Raw genomic sequence first — 22,394 nt, 5'->3', positions numbered from 1 at the left:
ATTGGAGGGCTCCTGACCTAGCTAGCAAAAAGGAATTAATATCTACTACAAAAAACCATGATGTTGAGAAAGAGGGTGTATTGAAGCCCTAACCTCAGTGTGTAAATGTATGGCTCCATTAAAGTTATGACTGGGTAAACCTTGGCTACCTGAGAAAAATTTCGTGTTTCTTGAAAGAATTACTGAACAAAGAGATATGGAAAAAAGAAGAACAATAAATTTTCTAGCCTAAAGCTGTGGATACTTTGGTGTACAGGAATGTGGGCCAGCAAAAGTAGTACTGTAGGGAAACTGGCCTTGTGGCACTGGGTAGGGTGTGTTCTGACTCTGGCTTACAGTGCTAGAAGAAAGGGATTTACTAGGCAGAGCATGTCTTTGGCAGGAACTTTTAGCTAATCCCTTTGCTTTACTTTCTAATTTCACCCTCCCTTACTTTCCTCACTTTAAACCAATTAAAAACAGGCATTTTTGAATATTTTATTTTGGAAAGTGGTATCTGGTCTTAAGAAAAACATGCTGAGATTTATGTATTTCCAATCCTAAATGGTGAAAAGGTCTTATCCTAATAATATTCATCACTTATATTAAATTCATAAAAATATATCAGAGATGAAAATCTGGGTGTAGCTTCAGATAATTGAAATTTACAAAATGCAATGGTGGCTTATACCATGAAATTATAATATATATATTAAAGTTATTCTTACTGAGAAGTGTGCAGTTTTTCTTCACTCTAATGAAACAATTATAAGAAAATTTCCATGAAATATGTTAGTTTCAAAACACTTTAAATTTCATTATAAAACATAGGGGAACAAAATGGTGCTGTATAGTCATAATTGATGATCTTTAATTCTAGTTGCCTTTTTATCATAATTCATTGTGCTCACACTAATAATATACATATTTAAGCCTCCCTTGCCTATATAAAATAAAATTTCACTTGGGTGGGAGTGGATAGCTATTGACTCTAATCAGACAACTGTAATTTCAGTGAAATCAGTCTGTGGCAGAGAGATGAAAATTGTAGAAGGAATATAATATATTTATATTGAAGAAAGATATAAAAAGAAAGAGTTGAAGATATTTATCAAGAACCACACAGTAAATATCAGTGGCTGAAAGTAGCATTTGGTATATTTTCTTTATTTGAAGGATGAGCAATATGCTTTATATCTGTTTCTATGCCTCCCTCTATAATATATGTATGTCTCTATATAAGTTATGCCTACATATACAATATATATCCATACACATAAAGATATTTGAAGTATACATATATATGAAATAATGTGTTATATAAAACCAAGTTTATATATAGATGCCTGAAGTTTAATCTTTTCCATTGATTGTTCAATGTAGTAATCATATATGTCTCCATTTTTTTCAAATATGATGACTCTGCCATATAATTCAATACTACAAATGTAGTAAATTTGTGGATTTACTTTGAAATGATAAAACTTGGGTTATAAAAATTTGATTTTACCAGCTTTATAAATTCAAGTAATTCTAACTCTGCATGGAAGCACGAGACACTGGGCTCTAGCTGTCCTTGCTCTGGTGGCCCTTGAGGAAAGAATTACTAATGAAAGAGATTTTTTTAATCTCTCTGGAGACCACAGTTCTGTGAACAACACCACACTCTGATTAATTATGCCAAGGCTGGTATTTGAGACTTAAAAATGTGCACAATTAAGTGCATTTGCAAAGTTTACAGTGCTGTAGAAAAGAAGAAAAATGAACGTATTTCAAATGCATGATTTCTAAGGACTAAGAAAATTAGCTTAATGGTCATTCAGTATGATTCATGTTTAGTCCTTTCTTGGTCATTATTTTCTTTTGAATTTTCTTTATAAAATTAAACCCATAAAATGTGTTTAACGTTTTGTAGAAAACTCAACTTTGCTGACAAGATTCCCCATTAACAACACCCTTACCTGAAGTAACTTTTATACCCAGATATAAGCGTTGCCAAGATTATATTGTTTTGGTTCATTTGTTTTCTTAGCTGTAATTAAAGGAAGACATGTTACTTGTGGTCACATGGAATTAGAAATAAAAGTGTGTGAAAAATTAGTGATCCTGGGTTATGGGAGTACAAAAAGTAGATAATCACTTTGGCTCATGGTTTTGAAGTTCTGGCATTTGTAAGTTATAGAGCTCAGTTTTATTTTAATGCTAACAGGAAAGAAAAAGAAAATAAATGCTCCCTTTCTATTTTCTCTCTGCCAGTTACACATACCTGGAAATCTACCCAACTATTTACATAGAAGCATATTGATATAATAGCCTCCATGTCAAGCCTGGTGTCTAAGAGTTTCCTACAAATCAATGGTGTGGGGAAAAGACTTTGAGCATTTTCTGCAGTTAAACACAGACACTGAACTTACAGACTTACAGTGGAAAAATTTCTACTTATTAAATTCATAAGCCAATTTTTTAAACAGAATTTTCCATTCTAAAACTACCTGGAATGATGCATCTGTTCTGTAAAATTCAATCAACATGATACACCTTGTCAGGCTGGAAAGCTTTCTAACATTTAATTATTCAATATGCTTGATTTTATTTTCATTCAATGCTTATAAGAATTTGTAGTATTACCAAAATGGAAAAGGAAGAAAGAAATGGTAACGTGGCTCTTTCCCAACTCCTCCTTGACATATTCTATTATAAGAATGAATGGAAGTTACTACTAGCAACATTTTGACCAAAGAACTAATTCAATTGGTCTTTGTTGTGAAATTGATTATTTTTGCTTTGATATTCATTCTATATTGTTTAATTTCTCTTATTTCCTTCTAATTAACATCATTTTAACCCCCACTGCTTTGTGGTTTATCTTTTTTCTCATTTACTGATTATTTTATTTACTTTCCTACCATTCAATTCATGTATCCTGCCACATTAAGTGCTCATGACTGTGCCAGGAGCAGGAGATAAAATAATATATGAAACAAAATTCCAGTCCTTAAAAATTTCTCTAGTAAATAAAATTTCTTTGCCTCTCATTCTTTCATTTTAAATTTTTTTTCTTAATATTATTCAGTCTAACCTCATTTTTACTCATCCCAGCTCTATTCAATGAGCAAAAACAAGACTTTTTTTTTATATCTAAAGAACTTAAATTAAGTTCAGATAAAGTGCCTCGAGTCCTTACTAATGCAATGTAATTGTTTGCCTCTGGCTAATTCCAGATCTTCTAAGCTCCTAAGGTCATACATTCACTTGATACTCAAATTAAACTGCTCATAAATTAAGTTTTAATTCTTTCCTGGGAAAGATCTGCATTCTCCAAAAACCTCAAAGGATTTTCAGGGGGACTAAATTTCTTCTGATGAGTTTCATCTTTATTTCATTTAAAAATATTTTTAGCATATGTTTGCAATACATAATGCTTACATTAATCTTGGGGACTTGGAGCAGATACATGTGGCATCTGGACCATTTTTACTCCCTTCTCCCTCCTTAGCCATATTCCCTTCCCATTTCCAGAGTCTACCTTCCTGTTTTTTACTATTTCTATTTTATCTTGCTCTTTAAATTATTTATATTTTGATTCTCTCCTATTGCAGAACACATGCAATATTTAACCTTCCGTGTTTGATTTATTTCGCTTAATATTATGGTCTACAAAACTTTCTGGATATCTTTCCTTCCATGATTGACTTCTCAGCTCTTTTTTGCCCTCTTTTGTAGTAGGATTCTCTTAGTCTAAAAATGTGCATAATTTGAAGACTATTCCAATTCATTTGATAATGTGTTATCAATCTATTGAAAAAACACACTGGAAGTTGGTTTACAAACTTTAGTACGCTTTGTAATCACCTTGAAAGCCTGATAAATGCTGATTCCTTCTGCCTACATGAGATGGTTTCTTATGTCATGTTAGGATAAAGAATTCACATTTGTGTACATTTTCTTTGTATATTATAACACATGTGATCTCTGTGCAACCCTTTTCTTCCAGTAATCTAGGTAATTTAAATTGTTTCCAAGGACAAGATGATTCATGTTATTTTCAAGTATGTTCTAGGCATAAATGTGTTAAGACTGTTAAACTTTTACTGACAATATAATAACTCAATTAATAAACATAACTATCAGATTCTAGAAGTTCATATTGAGGAATGATTATATTTTTTAAAGTATACTAAATTATTTCTAGCATTTGCCCAGTGCGTTCAATTGAAAACCATTTTAATATGTACCTTATGTTTTTATATCATTTCTAACAATAGGGCTGGTAGAATAGCTTAAGACAAATGAATTCTGTAGACAAAAAACCCAAAGAAGGACTAGCAGGATTTAAATTACAATGTAGCCATATAGCCTCACTTTAAAACTCACATTTATAGTTGATTAAAATTTCCTCAGGACAAAGGATTAACCTTAAAAAAGGCAGTATGTTTGCTAAATTGGGATTTAGGTATCACAATCTATGCAACAGAGGCAAATGTGGAAAACCTGTGATTTTGTGGTGTTACAGCTAAGGATCTATTGAGAAAGTAAGATTAAAATCCCAGATCTTTTTGGTTAAAACTTCTCATATATGTGGTACACAAAGTTACCCTTTTCACCAGGTAGACCTCTACTCAGCCCTCAAACTTCAGTCTTCTGGCCATTTTGTCAAAGGTTTCAAAGACCTTCCAGGCCTAACATCATTTTTTGATTTTTGAAAGTATCCTATATTTTTTTTATTTCATTGTATTTATGACAATTGTAGTTACATAATCCTTATGTGGTTGATGAATTTCATGTCTGTATCTCTAGTAGTACATTGTGAGTTCCTTAAAGGCAAGGATTAGGCTTGTAAACTTCTGTTAAATTAAGAAACTAACCTGTGGACTGGCATAGAGAGACATACACAGTGATTGGATGAGTGAGTGAACGGAAGAAAATAACCTGACTAAAAAAGGTCCTGTGTTTTGCATAGACAAACTCTTTTGTTTTATAGATATGGCAAGCACATTAGGATCGATTTTAAAAGAGTAAAATACTGAGAAGGTTTACCAAATTCAGCACATTAATATAAGTGGAATTTGAGACTGCAAAGTTAGATGAAAAATAATGATTGAGCAATTAGAAACATAAAATAAAGTTGTAGTTTAATTGTTTTATACTCTTACCTGCCTTGCTGATGAAGAGATTGAGCACTGAAACTTTCTGAAGCTTAGCCTTCTTGAGATGCTGGAGACTTAAGGTGAGGATTTTGGGGAGTGTTGGTGGGAACGAGTCATAGGTACATAATAAGATTTGTTTTACTGTTTCTTTTTTCTTTTTTTAAAACTACTTACTATGTAGTTCATGTTGGTCTTGAACTCACTGTGTAACCCAGGCTGGTCTAGAATTCCCAGCAATCCTCTTGCCTCAGCTTCCAAAGTGCTGGGATAACAGCAGGTGTGTGCCATCATGCCTGGCCATATTAAGATTTTAAGGACAAAAGAATTTAGTGGAATGAGATCAAAACAGTGTTCAAATCTGTAGATAAAAATATGATTAGATTAATGAGCGATTTATGAATAAATTAAAATGAATTACCTTAAAAGATGATATCTTTTAATCTGTAAGATTCTTCTCTTGCAACTAATTGATTAAAAAGAGAATTATGGGGGCTGGGGATTTAGCTCAGTTGTTCCTCCGCCTGCCTCACAAGCGGAAGGACCGAGTTTGATCCCTGGTACCAAACAAACAAACAAACAAACAAAAAACACCTAAAAAGAGAATTATGTGTTTATTTGTACAAAGTGAAAACTATGAAAAAATGGTATCTTGCAATATGCCTGGAAAAGCTACTTAGTGAGGTCATAATGGAAACAAAGGACAATTGGAAGATAGGGGAAAGCAAGTCAAAGACACAAAAATGACAGTTATATAATACCAAAGGACAAATTCACTAACCAGCACACAGCATAAAATAGTTCTATAATTTGGGATGGTTCTGTAAAGCAGATAGTTACAGTCTATATGTCAGACCTGGCTGAGCCCCTGTCAGTTGCATTTTTGAGCAGGAGATGTTAAGGGACAACATCATCTTTGGATACCTTATTATTTCCAAATGAGAGCTTCCCTTCACTTAAATATTTTTTCTTCTCCTCAACAATTTCTTTGTTTAGACAATCAAAGAACTCTGTTGTTTGGTGTGCTAAATCTGAGAGCATTATGACAGCCCTAGAAGTCGGCCATCTATTTTAAAGGCTCTAGCACTGGTTACAACAATGCCGTTCACTCACATCAGTGGATTTCAATTTTCAGATATTGAATATTAAGAAATATGTGATCTTAGCCTAAATAAGTGATTTTCAACATATTTGTTTTTGCATTTGAGAGTTTGACTAGTTAAGAAAGCAGAATCTGGCATTATACTTATCTGGTTAGTTTCTCAGGTCTATTGTTTTGTATCTTAGGACCCAGGAAAAGCAACTTAACCTGTCCAGGATTAATATTGTGGAACCAAAAAAGGAGGTACTAGTAATATTGTTATGTGGGATAATATGAATTAATTAGGTAAATTTATTTCAACAGTCCTCGGTACTAGTCAGAACTGAATAAATGGCAAATTTATTAGTGGTTATGTTTATTAATGTATTACTGACTGAAGAAAACAAATAAAGAGTTGAATTTAAAAATTACAGCTTTATAATTTGTTATTCTAATATTTGAATGATTTTTAGTAGAGAGAGAAAATTGTCTTTTAACTTGTTCTTTAATTTGATTTCTCTCTTTTCAGTATTGTTGCCTTGTGTTTCCTCTTCAGATTTTGGTCCGTCGGACAGATCTTCAACTTAAATTGATAAAATTGAATTGCAGAATATATTACAAAATTTTTATGTTTATATTTCACAATATCCAATATATTTTATTCATAAACAGAAACCTACAGCTAAATTTGTGTGGTTTCCAAATTTCCCTCTGTATATAATGTACTTTATATTTATAGAATATAAAATTTGATTTGATAATAAGGTTTCTAGGAACCCAAACGGCAACTGGAGCCACAGTATAATTTCTTTTTTTGTTTTTTCAGCCTATTATTCTTTAAAATTCTTTCAAAATAATTTTGTGTGCTCTCTTCACAGGTTATATTTTCTTATGTAAAAGCTTCAAGACTTTATTTTCCAACCTAAAACAAAACTATGTCTCTATATGAGCTGATAACAAATTGAAACCCATTATATTTATAATCTAATTCATGTTACATATATAACTCTTCTTTTACTTGAATGACATCTTAAGTGAAATCTTCAAATATGTTTTCTATTTACAAGAATTGATGTTCTGAGATTTGGATCAAAGTATATTATGGTTCAGATCACTCTTTTTATTTCTTTTTCTTTGACAGTTTATTGCTTTTGCTTCTTTATTCTTCATCTTGGTTTCAATCACAACATTTTGCCTGGAGACACATGAAGCTTTCAATATTGTTAAAAACAAGACAGAACCAGTTATCAATGGCACAAGTGTTGTTTTACAGTATGAAATCGAAACGGATCCTGCCTTGACATATGTAGAAGGAGTGTGTGTAGTGTGGTTTACCTTTGAATTTTTAGTCCGTATTGTTTTTTCACCCAATAAACTTGAATTCATCAAAAATCTCTTGAATATCATTGACTTTGTGGCCATCCTACCCTTCTACTTAGAGGTGGGACTCAGTGGGCTGTCATCCAAAGCTGCGAAAGATGTCCTTGGCTTCCTCAGGGTTGTAAGGTTTGTGAGGATCCTGAGAATCTTTAAACTCACCCGTCATTTTGTAGGTCTGAGGGTGCTTGGACACACTCTTCGAGCTAGTACTAATGAATTTTTGCTGCTGATAATCTTCTTGGCTCTAGGAGTTTTGATATTTGCTACTATGATCTACTATGCTGAGAGAGTAGGAGCTCAACCAAACGACCCTTCAGCTAGTGAGCACACGCAGTTCAAAAACATTCCAATTGGGTTCTGGTGGGCTGTTGTGACCATGACAACCCTGGGATATGGGGATATGTATCCCCAAACATGGTCAGGGATGCTGGTGGGAGCCTTGTGTGCTCTGGCTGGAGTGCTGACAATAGCCATGCCGGTGCCTGTCATTGTCAACAATTTTGGAATGTACTACTCTTTGGCAATGGCCAAGCAGAAACTTCCAAGAAAAAGAAAGAAGCACATTCCTCCTGCTCCTCAGACAAGCTCACCAACGTTTTGCAAGACAGAATTAAATATGGCCTGCAATAGTACACAAAGTGACACATGTCTGGGCAAAGACAACCGACTTCTGGAGCATAACAGATCAGGTAAGCCACAATTTCAAATGCATGTTAATACTTTATAGACCAGTATGTCCCTTAGGCAGAAGGCAGCCATTCTCATATTTTGCAAATGTTTGTAAGTTTTCAGTCCTATTCCTTCATAAAAAATGTGTGTTTATGTCAGGCTTGTAGATAGTTAGATGGTAACATTTCTGAATGGATCTCAAATAGAAGTCTGCATAGCTGGTCTATAGAGTTCTCTTGCTTTAGTGGGAATGCCTTTTGCTGATGGTGCCAATATTTTCTTTTGCCTGTTTGTTGCTTCTTTGTTTCTTTGTTTCTCTGCACGATGTGATGGTATGATATTGGCCATTTTCCATCCTTCATTTCAAAATGTTGATCTCCTTATTTTTTGGCTTGGTGTGTTTGACTCAGTTTTATCTCTGCCATATGGGGCTATGCATCTCAACCTAACTCACAAGAAGTTATTTAAGAAGAATGGATGCTTACATATCAAAGGTCTAAACACCAAAGAGGTGATATGGAAGATAATTCTTTCAATAACAAAGATCTTTCTTACTAATATTGTGGATGATTAAATTTTCATTTTTTTTAAATTTGGTAGGTCATCTCAATATAGTCCCTTTGGTGAGGCAAGATACCATGTAACATTATTAATCCATAATTATTTAGGGCATAAACAAACTGCTTTGACTACTCAATGGCAGAGTTGAATTTCTCTGTGGATTTTCTTTTATTCGCTATACATTGGACTCTGCTCCCATCCAGGACTGAATTTTGGTGAACTTTTTGCTTGAGGTTACCTGAATCCCTACTCCTTCCTTTTCTATAGGAACTCTAGCATCGATTGTTTCTAAATTGATATTCAGTATGCCAAAGTCATTGGCAATAATGTCAGCTCTAGTCTACCATATCTTGCACAGATGAACCACTTTGTAGTTTAACAATGTAAATAGATTTTATTATATTATGAAAATGTAAAGTATATTCATTTCCTATGACTTAGGCATATGTCAAGCTTTTCTTATGGAAAAGTGACTTGTGAGGATCCCATGTGAATAATTTTACATCATTGAGAAATAATACCAACTGCCACAGCAAGCAAACTAATGAATGAGACAGGTGCTATTTTCACCCTTCTTAGCTTCCAGACATTTTTGAGACAAACAGAAAGAAAATGTGGCTGGAGCCAAACAGCTATTTAAATATTTTATTCACAGTTCCTCTGTTAATTTAGTGATTGGCCTGTAAATTCTGTGAATATATATCTGAAAACTGTTAAGAATGTCTTTAGGAAAGGGGGAGTTTAGTTGGTGTTGTTGTTCAACTCATTAGACTGCTCTCAGAGTATCCATGCAGAACCTTTATGAAGGGCATGGAAAAAGAGGACACACTCTCGTCTCTGGTAAACATTGTAATGACAAGCTAGTATTTAGGCTGATAGAATGCAAAAGTCTTTGGCAAGAATACAGAAGTAAACAGTTATTTCAAGGACATTTAGAGAAGTTGATCTAGTTCCACTGTATGTGCAAAAATATTTTGCTACTTCAAAATTGAGTACCTAGACATAAACATTTGTGCATTAGGATTATTTTTATTAATATTTCTGAAAAAATTACATTCAGAAAATAGTAAAAGAATGTCTAAAAGAAGTGCAAACAAATATTTACTTAACTTTTTGTTTCTTGAAGTCTGAACTTTTAGGGATTCCCACTCATAGTAATTGAGCAGCATGTAACTAATTGTAAGATAATTTCTGTGCTAATTCATTATCTCACTTACTTTGAGTTCATACTAGTGGCATAAAAGCCAATTTTCTATTAGACAAAATCCAGAAAAGGAATTAAAATTTTCCAAAGAACATTTCTCTCCTTTACAATACATTTCCATTTTTCTCCATGTGATATTTTTGTGATGATTCTTTTTTATTGTGATGTAATTATCATGTTTTGTATATTGAGTGACTGGACTATGGGCATATGGTGTAAACTTTGTACTGTCTCATTTCCTCATCCATCATTGTTTGTCAATGGGCATGGTGCTGTGACCAGTGTTATCAGGTGACGACAGTACAGGAAGTGAGCCACCATTATCACCCCCAGAAAGGCTCTCCATCAGACGTTCTAGTACCAGAGACAAAAACAGAAGAGGGGAAACATGTTTCCTACTGACAACAGGTGCTTACACGTGTGCTTCTGATGAAGGGATCAGGAAAGGTAGGCATGCATTTAATCAGATCATAACAGGTGACTTAGCAATTAAATAAGTGCTGGCAATATTCAGAGTGATGTAAATTGCTCATTCATCATTTTCTGGAAAAGACTGCATGCAGTGTTCTTTTCTTCCCACCATCACATTTCCCTTCATTATAAACATTTAAAAATGCAGATCATAATAGCCTAATTGATTGTCATATCTGAAAGTCCTTTCACCTTTTTTTCTTTCTTCTTTTGATTTTCCATTTGTCTGTGGGCAGAATTTTAATGGAATATGTAAATAAATATTAAATCACTCATCTCACTATTTTAATATAATGTACCCAGCGGTCTTTAAAGGATTTTTTTTTACTACAACAAATAAAACTAATTGGCTCTATGAATGTATTTGATAAGTAATTGGTGACTATAAGACAATGCTAAAGTTTTTTTCTAATTAAAGTCCTAAACATACTCTAAATCTCTTATATAATACTTCAGCAGTTTTTATTAGGGGTTTACCTGAATGTCTGAGTTTTGAAAGTAAAAACTCCTCTGCTATATATAGAAATATATATATATATATATATATATATATATATATATATATATTACTTGTGAACTTAAAATGTACATGTAGAATTTTTCTTTAGGAACAATAAAATAATTTTAAGTTTATTACTATTTTTCAACAGATACTACACAGTGCTTGACACATAGTAAGTAATAAAGATTTGTCCAATGAATGAAAATAGTAGGTGGTATCAAACATAACAGAAAGATCTGTGATTTTTTAAAAGGATTATTGACTAAACTTGAATGAAAACAAATTACAAAACTTTCATATGAACTGCATTTTTAATGTGCTTATTTGGTATTAAATGCAGTTTCTCCCTGCTTGACTTTTTGCCATTTAAAGCTTAAAATATTTCATGATGACCTTTTTCTGAAAATTTTCATTATTCGTGCTGTAGTTCTCATTCATTTATTTCTGATCATATTATATTATCCTGTTTTTATATCTGAGTATCAAAAGAAAAGGCAAGACTCTTCTTTTGTTTCCTAATTAATTGTATTTCAAATATTTCTCCATTCCAGTTATTTTCATTGTCTGCATCTGCTTGTTGAACTACAATGTATTTCAACCATTTGAATGTGTTTGATTATTTACTACCTTACATTTCCCTATATGCTAGAAAAATTTAAATATTTTGTGAAGATAGTTAATATGCTATCACAGTATTTGAACAAAATAATGTGCATATATTAAATAATGATAATAATATCTAACTAATATATACTGAATATACTCTGCATTTCATAAGTTGTTATATATATATGTACATGTATACTTGCATATAGTATATACTGGTACATATTCATATGTTTATGTGATTAAATTTATGCATATTTTGTGCATTTAATGAAGTATTCCATGAAACATTAATACGAAGTCTACATATTTCAGGATTTCATGAGACATTTTTTTCTATGTTAGACAATAGTTTGAATTTTAAACTGTCAAAAGAAATTACAAATGAGAAAAGTCTTTACAAATTATAAGGTATTAGGTAAATATAAACTTTTAGTGTACAATTGAAAAGTTTTATGAGCAAAGCAATAAATAAGATATTTAATTTATGTGAAACTATTTTACATGAAATTTTATTTTGCAAACACAAACTTTCTGTATTATTGAGTACATCTTAAAAAATCTTTTATGAGCTTTTATGCTTTGTCATTTTTTAGTCATATCAACTTTTCCACTCTTGTTTAGTTCTTTTTGTAGCTATTTATTTTTCTTTCCTAGGTATGATAACATTTCTGGGTAATTTAACCTCTTTAATGTGATATCTCACCATAATCTACCAAGGACTCATTCAATTAGTCTTCTCTTTTATGAAGTGTGTAGATATCATGTATTACTTCTACTCAGACATTTATTTACTATAGGATCCCTTCATTTACCTTTGCTATTGGTCTATTTAATTTTAGAATTCTAAAATTTCTTTCATATAAATGAAAAGGAACTACTTATTGGATTTCCACTGCATTCCTTCTATTATTTACAAAGTATAGTTGGGCAGACGTGAAGAAAACTTGAGGATTCTTTTAAAGCATGAATTTCTAACACACAGAACATAGGCCTTTATTATATAGTAGTTTTTAAGAAAGCATATGATGTAAACAAAAACATACTCATGCCTAGAATGTGAATTGTCACTTATAACATTGCCCAAAACAATCTCATGCTCTTATGAACTGAATAAAATACAAGATGTATATTCAGATGTTGGTTCAAAATAGGTATAATATTTTTTATTCGCAAGACTTATATTTTTAACTAGTCCAGGAAAAACTTGTTTAGGCAAAATTTTATCAAAATTTCTAACCATAAGTAAACATGTAAAATAAGGAGATATAAAAGTATGTGAATAATATGTGATTTTATGAAATAATTGTTACTAAATTAGAAAGAGAACCCTTTCAAGTGGATATTGAAATTATAAGCATTAAAAGTAAAAGGACCTATAAGCAGGATAAATGATATTTATGTTACAAATTATAATTTTGAAAATAGCTAACACTTAGAACCACAGTCATAATTTACTTATTACTTGTATGATTAATATAAAACTATTAAATAGATTTTTATATTTTTAGAGGTCCTGTAGGTAGCATGGAGATTGTAGAGATAAAGTCATAATTTTTACAATGATGATTTCTAGGAATTAATACCTCTTTTGCTTCATGAATATTAACCATTTCTCTCTTTAATCAACACTAATCAATGTTTACAGGCTAGCATAAATTTATACATGACAGTCAATTCTGTGTAGAATGAATTTATTTTTCTGTAATTTCCAATTTTAATATTTAGCTACTTTACAGAAAAGCAGTAATAACTAACCCTCCAGGCAATGAGATTTTTATGTAAGAATAAATTAACTGCAATTCAAAAAATTATTTAAAATATCCTCCAATTAACTCTTGTAACATCTACCAGCATAGAATGAAATACATACCATCTCTCATGTTTTATTACAAAGAATACTAACAAACATTGAGAGATAATTCTTTAATTAACAGAGATTACATTCTAGAAAACTTTATTGTAATTAATGGAAGACATAAATTTCCATTTTCAAAAATCTCAGAGAAGACATGTATTCCCCTGAAGGTTAAGTGTTTATGTGTGGGAGTAGGAGGAATTCATCATTCCCTTTCTTTTCCTGGCCAGGTTTTTCATGTCATAGATTATTTTTGTAATTGGTATACATTTCTGTCCTGGCTTCACATAAGTCAAATAGTCAGATAAGTCACCTCTCTTCTTGCAGTGAAAGGAAGAGGACTAGCAATGCCTTCGTTTTTGGAAGTTCTATCAAAAGATGTAATTAAAGAAAGGAGTAGCTAGTAGGAACATGAGGATAAACAAAAGACTTTTTTTTTTTCCTTCTACAATCATCAAGCATGCTGTGTGCTCAGTAGAGTCAAAAGTGTGCTATGCATTCTAACCCAGAGAAGAAGTTCGCTGGAATAGTATGTACTTGCTCACCTTTGGTTGATCAAAATGAAATTTATTCTCCTGCTACATAACCGTTCTTCACTGGAGCTGTCAGAAAATTCATCTCCAAAGTTGTGTAATAGGTTATTTTTAATCAATATTCATCCTGCTTTTAGGAATTTTCATTTTAAGCTTTATACTAGATGATTCTTACTTCATTAAATTACTTGTTAATATTTTGTAATAAAAAATACACTGATATATGAATCCTTCCAAAGAACACTTTAATCGAGTGTCACTTGAGTTGTTAAGGAAAATCACTGGGTTAGTTTGTGAAAGGCTGTTTTATTCTCTATGGTTATCATGAACAAAAGATTTAGATGAAAGATAATAGAAAAAAGGGGGAATTAAAATAAACATTTTCTCAATTTCTAGGCAATGAAGGAAAGGGGAGAAGTGGGTTGAAAACAATCAAATTCAGATGTATTTCACTGAAATTATGACACAATTTATATTTAATTTACTTTCTTTTCATCTATTTTTATTCAAGGGATTAGAAAGGGACATTCTATTCTACATCTCCCAGATAATGGCATTAAATGTTATTATTTAAGAATCATCATTTAAACTCTATAAATGTAGAAGAATGAATATGCAGGAAAAGGAGTTGTTCACTTAAGCATGTTTTACTAGTTTATCAAGCAATAAAAATGAAAGGAGAAAAATGGCTTATTATTTCTTTTATTTTCAGAAGTACATTTTGAAATTTAAAAATATTAATTGAGTCCATATCTTACTTAAATTGCTTTACCTAATTCTTGAAAGTTCTCGTATTCTATATGCTGAAATTCAAACAATACTAATTTTAATCTAATTTTAATTTTAAGTGATATATTTTTGATTTTTACAACTGTAATTTGTGATAGCTGGTTTAATCTTTTGGAAATGACTTACAGTGAGTTTCACTTTTTTAAACTTATAAATCGTCTCAGTATTGAATTCTTAAAATTCTTCTTTGAGCTCAAAAATAGCACTTTTGATTACTCTGCATGATATTGTTTGTCTGTGTCTATTTTCTGGTTGAATTCAACTGATGTTTGTGCATTTTTTCATGAAAGGATATGAAAAATCCCGAAGCTTAAACAACATAGCGGGCTTGGCAGGCAATGCTCTGAGACTCTCTCCAGTAACATCACCCTACAGCTCTCCTTGCCCTCTGAGACGTTCTCGATCTCCCATCCCATCTATCTTGTAAACCAAACTGCATCAGCTAGCTAAATTGTATTAATTCCAGTACTGTTTATCCCATAATGAAAATAATTAAAAGTAGAATTACTCCAGGCTCCATCAATACAGTAGAAGTCCTGCATGAGTCTACTATTTGAAATCAGATATGCCACACGAGGAGCTAACAAATCCTATCCTGGCTTTAAAGATTATCTAAAGTAGTATTATTACTTCTCTATACTAATTGCCCTGATATCCCCTTGCAATAAAATGACGCATAGTGTCAGATATTGGCCAGTACTCTAACACATAAATGTATATTCAGGGAGATACATTTAAAGCAGCATGCTTCCAAATGCCAGCTACTTTACTGGAACTTCCTTTCTTGTGAAACCATTCTGAAGATGTTTGGGATTCTATCTGAATTGCATACAATATGACTTTGGTCAGCTCATTTGCATGGACCATCTTGTCCCTGTCACCGATAGCAACGTTGCAGAGTTTGAGAACTATGGCTCCAAGATATGTGTATTTCGCATCAAATCATCCTGCTAATATGAAAACATTGGTTGACTGTTCTGCATGTGGAAATGTGGAGCAGGAAGATGAGTTTCTCCTCGTCATTTTTTCCCTTATTCTTTGGTAAAAATGTGTGTTTTAAAAGAGTTTTAATTTGTTGATTAATTTACTTTTCTTAAAAAAATGCTGTATTGGAGTTCTGAATGTCTTTGGTTGTTTGTACACAGATAACTGCAAAGAGGTTGTCTTTACTGGCTACACACAAGCCGATGCCAGATCTCTTACTTAATGACTTGGGAAGGCACAAAACATGAAAGAAAGGTAACTGCCAGCCAGGCTTGCATTGTTTAGTCAGAAATTGCTGCTTGGTACTAGGGTAACTTTCTTAATCCCAAAATTTGTCATTATTTTCAGAAGCAAAATGTCAAATATTACCCAAAGTTCTAGTGTATTTTTACCCTCCTCCTTTGTTTTGGTCACTGGTATTTGCAGGCTTTTCGACTTGCCTTAAAATTTTGAATTAAACGACAAATCAGACTTCCAGGCAGCGTTTAATCAGGTGCTTTGTCCTGTATGTTGTCTCTGTCTTTCTGTTTTAGCTCCCTGTCTTGACTGTATTTGCCGTCTGTCTCCATGAAATGTAGAAATGCCTTGAAAAGTTACTCATGATTTTAGTACTGGATCCCCTCACTTCCTGTTTCTCGTCTTCTTTGCTATTTGGAGCAGCCTCTCAGCTTTGAGTATAAATTAACGATGCCCTGTAAACTACCTAAATTAGTCCACACTGTGAATCTTTTTGATAAGCAGCATTTAAGCAGCAATTTCACCATTGTACTTGGTTGCCTAATGCAGTGTAAATTTCTACTACCTAGCAACCAGCATTCATCACTGCACTCCAGCAAAATCCCAAGGGAGTCTTATTGAGTTTAAGTGGAAGGAAGTCTGTTTACACATCCTTATCAAATGCGAAAGCAATAGGGTATCTGGTGTGTTGGGCTTATGAGAGGAGAGAAACGCCATAATATAAATAGAAAAATAAATCATAGTTTTAAGACATTTAGAAATCTTGAGATTGTTGATTAATTCCTAATTCTCATGTTTATTTTTGGTTAAGAAGACAATTGTCACTTTTATTATTGGCAAAGAAACATGTATTACTCTATATCCTTGAGTCCTAGAGCATGAACTGCATGTCAGAGATCTTGTACAGCAATGTATTTATCCAGACATACATATCTGATATTTAGAGATACTGTGATCCTTTTGATAACACCAAACATAGAATGTTATAATTACACACACATTTATGGTAAAAGAATTAATATGCCGTCTGGTGCTGCTGTTATTGACTGCAGTGTTGTACAGAATTTGTCATGGATTTTTGACTGCTGAAAAAGGGACAGTGGAATTTAGCCACACCAAGAATTGTACTGGAAACAACTTCTGCTACTGAATGTGCCCTGATTTGACCAGGTTGTATTTGGAAGGAGTCCCCACATCTTCATGAGGCACTTAAAACCTGTTCAAGAATTATGGAGAACAATGGCTGGAACTGATCTGGTGCTCCTCATGTGAGTGTTCTGCTTGGAGACTGACTGGTGGCCATGAAGCAACAACTGTAAATACCAATATGTGTGCATGGAACAACAGCTTTGGCCATCTCACATCGAGGGAAGCCAAGTTCATGATAAACATCTCTGAAGCTTCAACTAAGGCCCATGTTTCTTTGCATTCCTCCTCATGGGCCTGCTGTAGTTTGTGCTGTGACTTATACAAGGCAGTATACTGATGTGGTATAGGCCTGTCTTAATTTTGTGTATTTCTACTTTATGGGTGGATCCATAAATGCTGACTGTATCGTTGTTTTACAGCCCACTTACATTATCAGCTTGTTAATTGTGTTACACAACTTTTTGTCTTTTTGTCAAAGCTGATCTATTTTAGTCTCATATTTGTTTAGTTCTGAAAGAGTTGTTGTGACTTAAAAGAAATTCACCAACCATACTAATAGTTTAAGTCTTTTGTCATTGTTACCTCAATTATAAATATTACAAAATATAAAATTCTGGCAATGAGAGTATTTTTTTATTAAATGGAATAATGTCAGTATATAGTAGAATATTAAATTATATCCTAAAATGTATATTTTGCATAAAAGAGATATTCTTCAATCACTTTTTTGTGAGTTCTGTGGCAGATGAAGCTTGCACTTGTCTTTGAAATTGTTGTAGTTGAAACTGTGTAAGAGTTTGTCCTCTTGTTTAATCAATATTTCTAGAATCTATTAGCTCCCCTGGGATTCTGAATATAACATATAACATAATTATGAACCCCTGTATCGTGAACCTTTTGTGAACATTTCAAGATGCATGCATAACCTTGGTGATAACCGATGGACATGTAACTACTGAAATGAAGAATAAAAGGCAAATGAGCCAGGGATGAACTGATTAAATTATTCAAATTATTTTCTTGGCTCCTTCTTTGTGTTGCAATTTTCATGAGTGTTTACTATTTTTAAGCTTCTTGGCACCATATCCAACACTCTTCATAATAAAGAATTTGAAATGAAAAGGTTTTGAAACATTTATAGCTTTCACTTTCATTCAAATCTTGGATATATAGCCAGTGTTTTCTTCTTCCTTTGCGTCTCTTACTTGGTTTGCCTAAATTTCTCTCATAATTCTGAAATTGTAAGATTATTAAGTATATATAATATCTTGCACTCATACCTAATATTTATAGGGCATTTTATGATTAAAACTAAATTTTCACTTATGTTTTTCAATTCAGTCCTCATACTTCTGGAGCCTAATATTTTTCATCTTCTTGGTAGTAAAGTTAAGGATCAGAGAACTATTCATTCACATTTTTGCTACAGGTAACTACCTTCCAATAGTTTATTATGTTTTAAATATTCCTTATTGTAGATGGAACATCAGAAAATTGCTTTTGTCTTAACTTTGGACAATGGATCTACATTTCAGCCTCATACCACACAGAGCTGGCATTCCATTTGTATGGAGGAAATATGTGTAAATTTATCTTATGACATTTTATGACATAATTCAGGGGTAGGAGGATAAAATGAAAGAAAAAATGTTAACAAATCCAATACTTTCCCATAATGCATAGGCAGAAATTTTCTTATGACTAAACATATTCTGTGTTGATTATTAAAAGACTGTTAAGAAATTGAGCTTAGGGCATGAAATGTGTTCACATATAATTACTTATAAAGTATTTTTAATAATTGTGTCAGGATTTATTGTAAGAGGGAAAAATTTGTAGAAAGGTAAAGAATACATATTAATAGATTATATTTGCCATCAAATTTTAATTAAAAAATCAGGATTGAATAATTATGAATGTAAAGCGAAGACGTTCATGTTGTCTTTGAAATAAATCACAAGATAGACTCATAGTCTAGCAATAGTGAACTTATCTTAAAAAGACAATAAATATTTTAACAGTCTACATTTCAAAGCAGAGATTTCAGAGGATTTACAATGTGCTTGAAAACATTTTGAGCTAAATGAATCAATTAAAATATTGAAATTCCTAGAAGCTTAATGTGATAAAAATATGTGGTTTAAAGTTTTTCATTACTATAAAGCAATATTTCAATATCTACTGCCAAATTTAATTAACTGACTAAATGCTTAAACATTATTTGCGTGTCATCCTTGCACAGGGGCCGTGCTAATCTCTGTATTTTTCCAATATTAGTACATGTGCCGCCAAAGCGAGCACAAATGCTTAAACATTATGAAACACAGTGTATCCTTGAATTATACCTGGGCTGAAATACGAACAACTTGAGTTACAATGGGAATTTTAGTTTTAAGTTGTGAACAAAGTCTTGAGTTATGACCCGAATGCTGGTCGCTTATACTTCCAGATGGTCTCAGATACACGTTTAACCCTTAAAGAGTTCTGGAAAGAACATTACAACACTCTTTCCTGTGTGGGGTTGAGAAATCCTTTGCCAATGTCTCTCTAAGGACACTAAGATCTGCATGTACACAGGAGAGAGACTTTGAGGGCTGTGTAGAGGCGCCTGACCCTTTGATTGACCGACTGGAGTTACAACCAGCCCTTCTGAATGAATTGATTTTGTAAGTTAAGGGTCCGGTCTAACAGATATACATGAATTTTCTCTTACATGAGTTCAGTATTCTTGACATTGATTTAAAATTTTACAATTCTCCAACAATTAACTTTGTTTAGAAAATATAATTTCATTATGTCTACAAAAACATTATTTCTTTTATTATTTATCACAGCATCATGTCAAAGTGACTAATGACTATGAAATTTAAACATAAATGTTCTTGAAGAATATGGCAACCACTACTTAGAGTCCCAGGTACCATATCTTCTTCCTCATTCTCTTCCTCTTTTTCCTCTTCCCCCTCCTCTTCTTCATTCCCCTTCCCCTTCTCTTCCTCCCCCTCCTCCTCCTCTGCCTCCTCCTTCTGTTCCATATTCTCCTTTAAAGCAGTTTCCTATCTTGGCCTGTCAGAGAGCTGGGATTGCAGGGGTGTTCCCCCACTGGCTTCATTTTATACAATGGAATTTATTTTCTAAAGTAGTTTTAACTTCATAGCAGAAGTTGCAGAACATTCCTGTGTACTCTACTCCCATACATGCATCTCTTCCTTCACTATTAACAACCCACACTATAGTGGTACATCTGGTGTAATTGATGAATCCATGAGCCTACAGGGGCATGCCATTATCACCCAAAGCATACAGCTTACATTAGAGTTCATTATAGGTGTCATAGATTCTATGGGGTTTGAGAAATGTATAGTGACATGTATGTTACCATTTATCATACAGAATGGTTTCACTGTTCTTTTAGGATTTTTAATCCTTTGCGTTCACACAATTCATTGCTCCCTTGATTGTTATCTATTAATTGGAATTTTTTTTCACTGTCTTGATAGTTTTGACTTTTCCAGAATGTCATATTCTGGAAATTATACATATGCAGATTTAAAGTTGGCTTCTTTCACTTAGAAATATATATTTATGTTTTCTCCATGTCTTTCCATGACTCAATAGCTCATGCTTTTAGCACTGAATAATATTTCATTCTTTAGTTGTGTCACAGTCAATTTGTCTACTGAAGAACATTGCATTTATCAGGGTTTTCAGCAAAACACAACCAATATATATAATTGGGTTTTACATAAAGAGATTTATTATAGGAAATCATTTCATGGAATATGGAAGATCAGAAGTCTCACAATCTGCTATATGGAAGCAGGAGATCCAGTAAAGTAGGTGGTATATTTCCAGTCTGAGTCTGAAAGCCTGAAAACAAGAACTCTTAGTATAAATTCTAATCCAACTTGGAAGGCCTAAACACAGGAGAGTTAAGACTGTAAATCCTCGTCCAAGTTCAAAGGCCTAAAGTCCAGTCATGCTGGTGTTGTAAGTCCTGGTCCAAGAGCAGAAGACTGATATTCTAGCTCCATCAGTCAGGCAGAGGAAATTATCCTTTTCTCCACTCTTTTCCACTCAGAGACTCAACAGATTGGATCATGCCCACTCATGTTGAGTAGAGCAGTCTGCTTTACTCACTCTACTGAGTCAAATGTTAATCTCTTCCAGAAATATTCTCAAAGACACATCCAGAAATATGGTTTAATCAGATTTCTGGCCCAGTCAAATTAACACAGAAAATTTAACATCATAAATCCATCCCTTGTAACTTCACACTCAAAGCATCTCCTTAAAACATGCTTAATTTTCAAATAAGGAGAATAGCAAGATCATAATTTTGATTAACACAATGCAGTTGACTCTCTGTATCTACAGCTTCTGCACTCAAAGATTCAACAATTATTGATTGGAAATATTCAGAAAAATTTATCTTAGGGCCAAACATGTACAGACTTTTTTCTTGTCATCATCCCTAAACATTTTAGAAGATATGCATAGATAATAAGCAGATGCTATGACAGTTCGTATAAGGTACTTCACCTTCCATGAATTTTGAGGTAGTGTGTTGAAGTCAATCCCTCAGAGTATAGTGAACTATGTAACTATTCTGCTTTCTCAGAAAATACATTAAACTTTTCTCCAGAGAGGAAGGTAAAACCCTTTAGAATTGATTTATCGTCTCTCTAATATCCAATAGTATAAATACTATGATATAAAATTAATAATGGTAAGATACATGTTGCATTATATGGAAATAAAGTGATATAAACAGACATTTTATACATATAATGAAGACACTCAAAAAAAAAGTAAGGAGGAAATACTCATAACTGGTCATTTAGTCATGGCTGATTTTTATAACTGCCTTTCTTTATAACTTCTATATTCCATTTGAATGGGGATATAGCGAGACTCATCACTCTTGTACCTTTCAAGTTTTCGATGGTGGCAGTAATCTCTGCAATCCCTTCAAGAACTCCGTACTGCTTTTTGTTTGCTAGATATTCTCATGGCTTTCATCTTACTTTGCTTATTATAGTAGCCTTAACTCCACATGTCAAGGGAAAAATAAAGAAATTCTGCCAGCTGCAGAGTGTATCTATTCAAATTGTGCAATCTAGATCTGGGGAAAAATTACCGGATGAGATCAAGAAACTCCTGGGCCCACGAGAGGATACACCTAAGCTAAAATTCTGTTAATCACCTGACTCCCATAAACCCCCATGTTGACTGATGAAACAGCAT

General features: G+C 32.8%; 1 protein-coding gene and 1 pseudogene across 13 annotated transcripts in view; one reads left to right on the top strand and one right to left on the bottom strand.

Annotated features, from left to right (window-relative positions):
• Positions 1 to 18,164, top strand: part of Kcnc2 (potassium voltage-gated channel subfamily C member 2) — a 188,256-nt gene extending 170,092 nt beyond the window's left edge. For 4 of the 13 annotated variants that reach the window (XM_021258521.2, XM_004845018.4, XM_004845019.4 and 1 more), the window contains exons 3-5: positions 7,346 to 8,273; positions 10,301 to 10,465; positions 15,068 to 18,164. In XM_021258521.2, coding sequence (XP_021114180.1) covers positions 7,346 to 8,273; positions 10,301 to 10,465; positions 15,068 to 15,204 — 1,230 coding nt within the window. In that variant the 3' untranslated portion in view covers positions 15,205 to 18,164. Of the gene's footprint in view, positions 1 to 7,345; positions 8,274 to 8,663; positions 8,765 to 10,300; positions 10,466 to 15,067 lie in introns of all 13 variants that reach the window. The other 9 variants (XR_015443470.1, XM_021258523.2, XM_004845022.4 and 6 more) reach the window with 9 other exon arrangements.
• Positions 18,165 to 19,350: 1,186 nt separating this feature from the next.
• On the bottom strand, positions 19,351 to 19,448 carry LOC147823666 (U6 spliceosomal RNA; annotated as a pseudogene).
• Between the last annotated feature and the right edge of the window lie 2,946 nt (positions 19,449 to 22,394).

Source organism: Heterocephalus glaber, unplaced genomic scaffold (assembly GCF_053883595.1).
Source record: "Heterocephalus glaber isolate CG9 unplaced genomic scaffold, H.glaber_assembly_v1.0 deba00001571, whole genome shotgun sequence".
NCBI lineage: Eukaryota > Metazoa > Chordata > Mammalia > Rodentia > Bathyergidae > Heterocephalus > Heterocephalus glaber.
The sequence above is the reverse complement of the archived record's forward strand: the minus strand, read 5'-3'. Positions and strand labels throughout refer to the sequence as shown.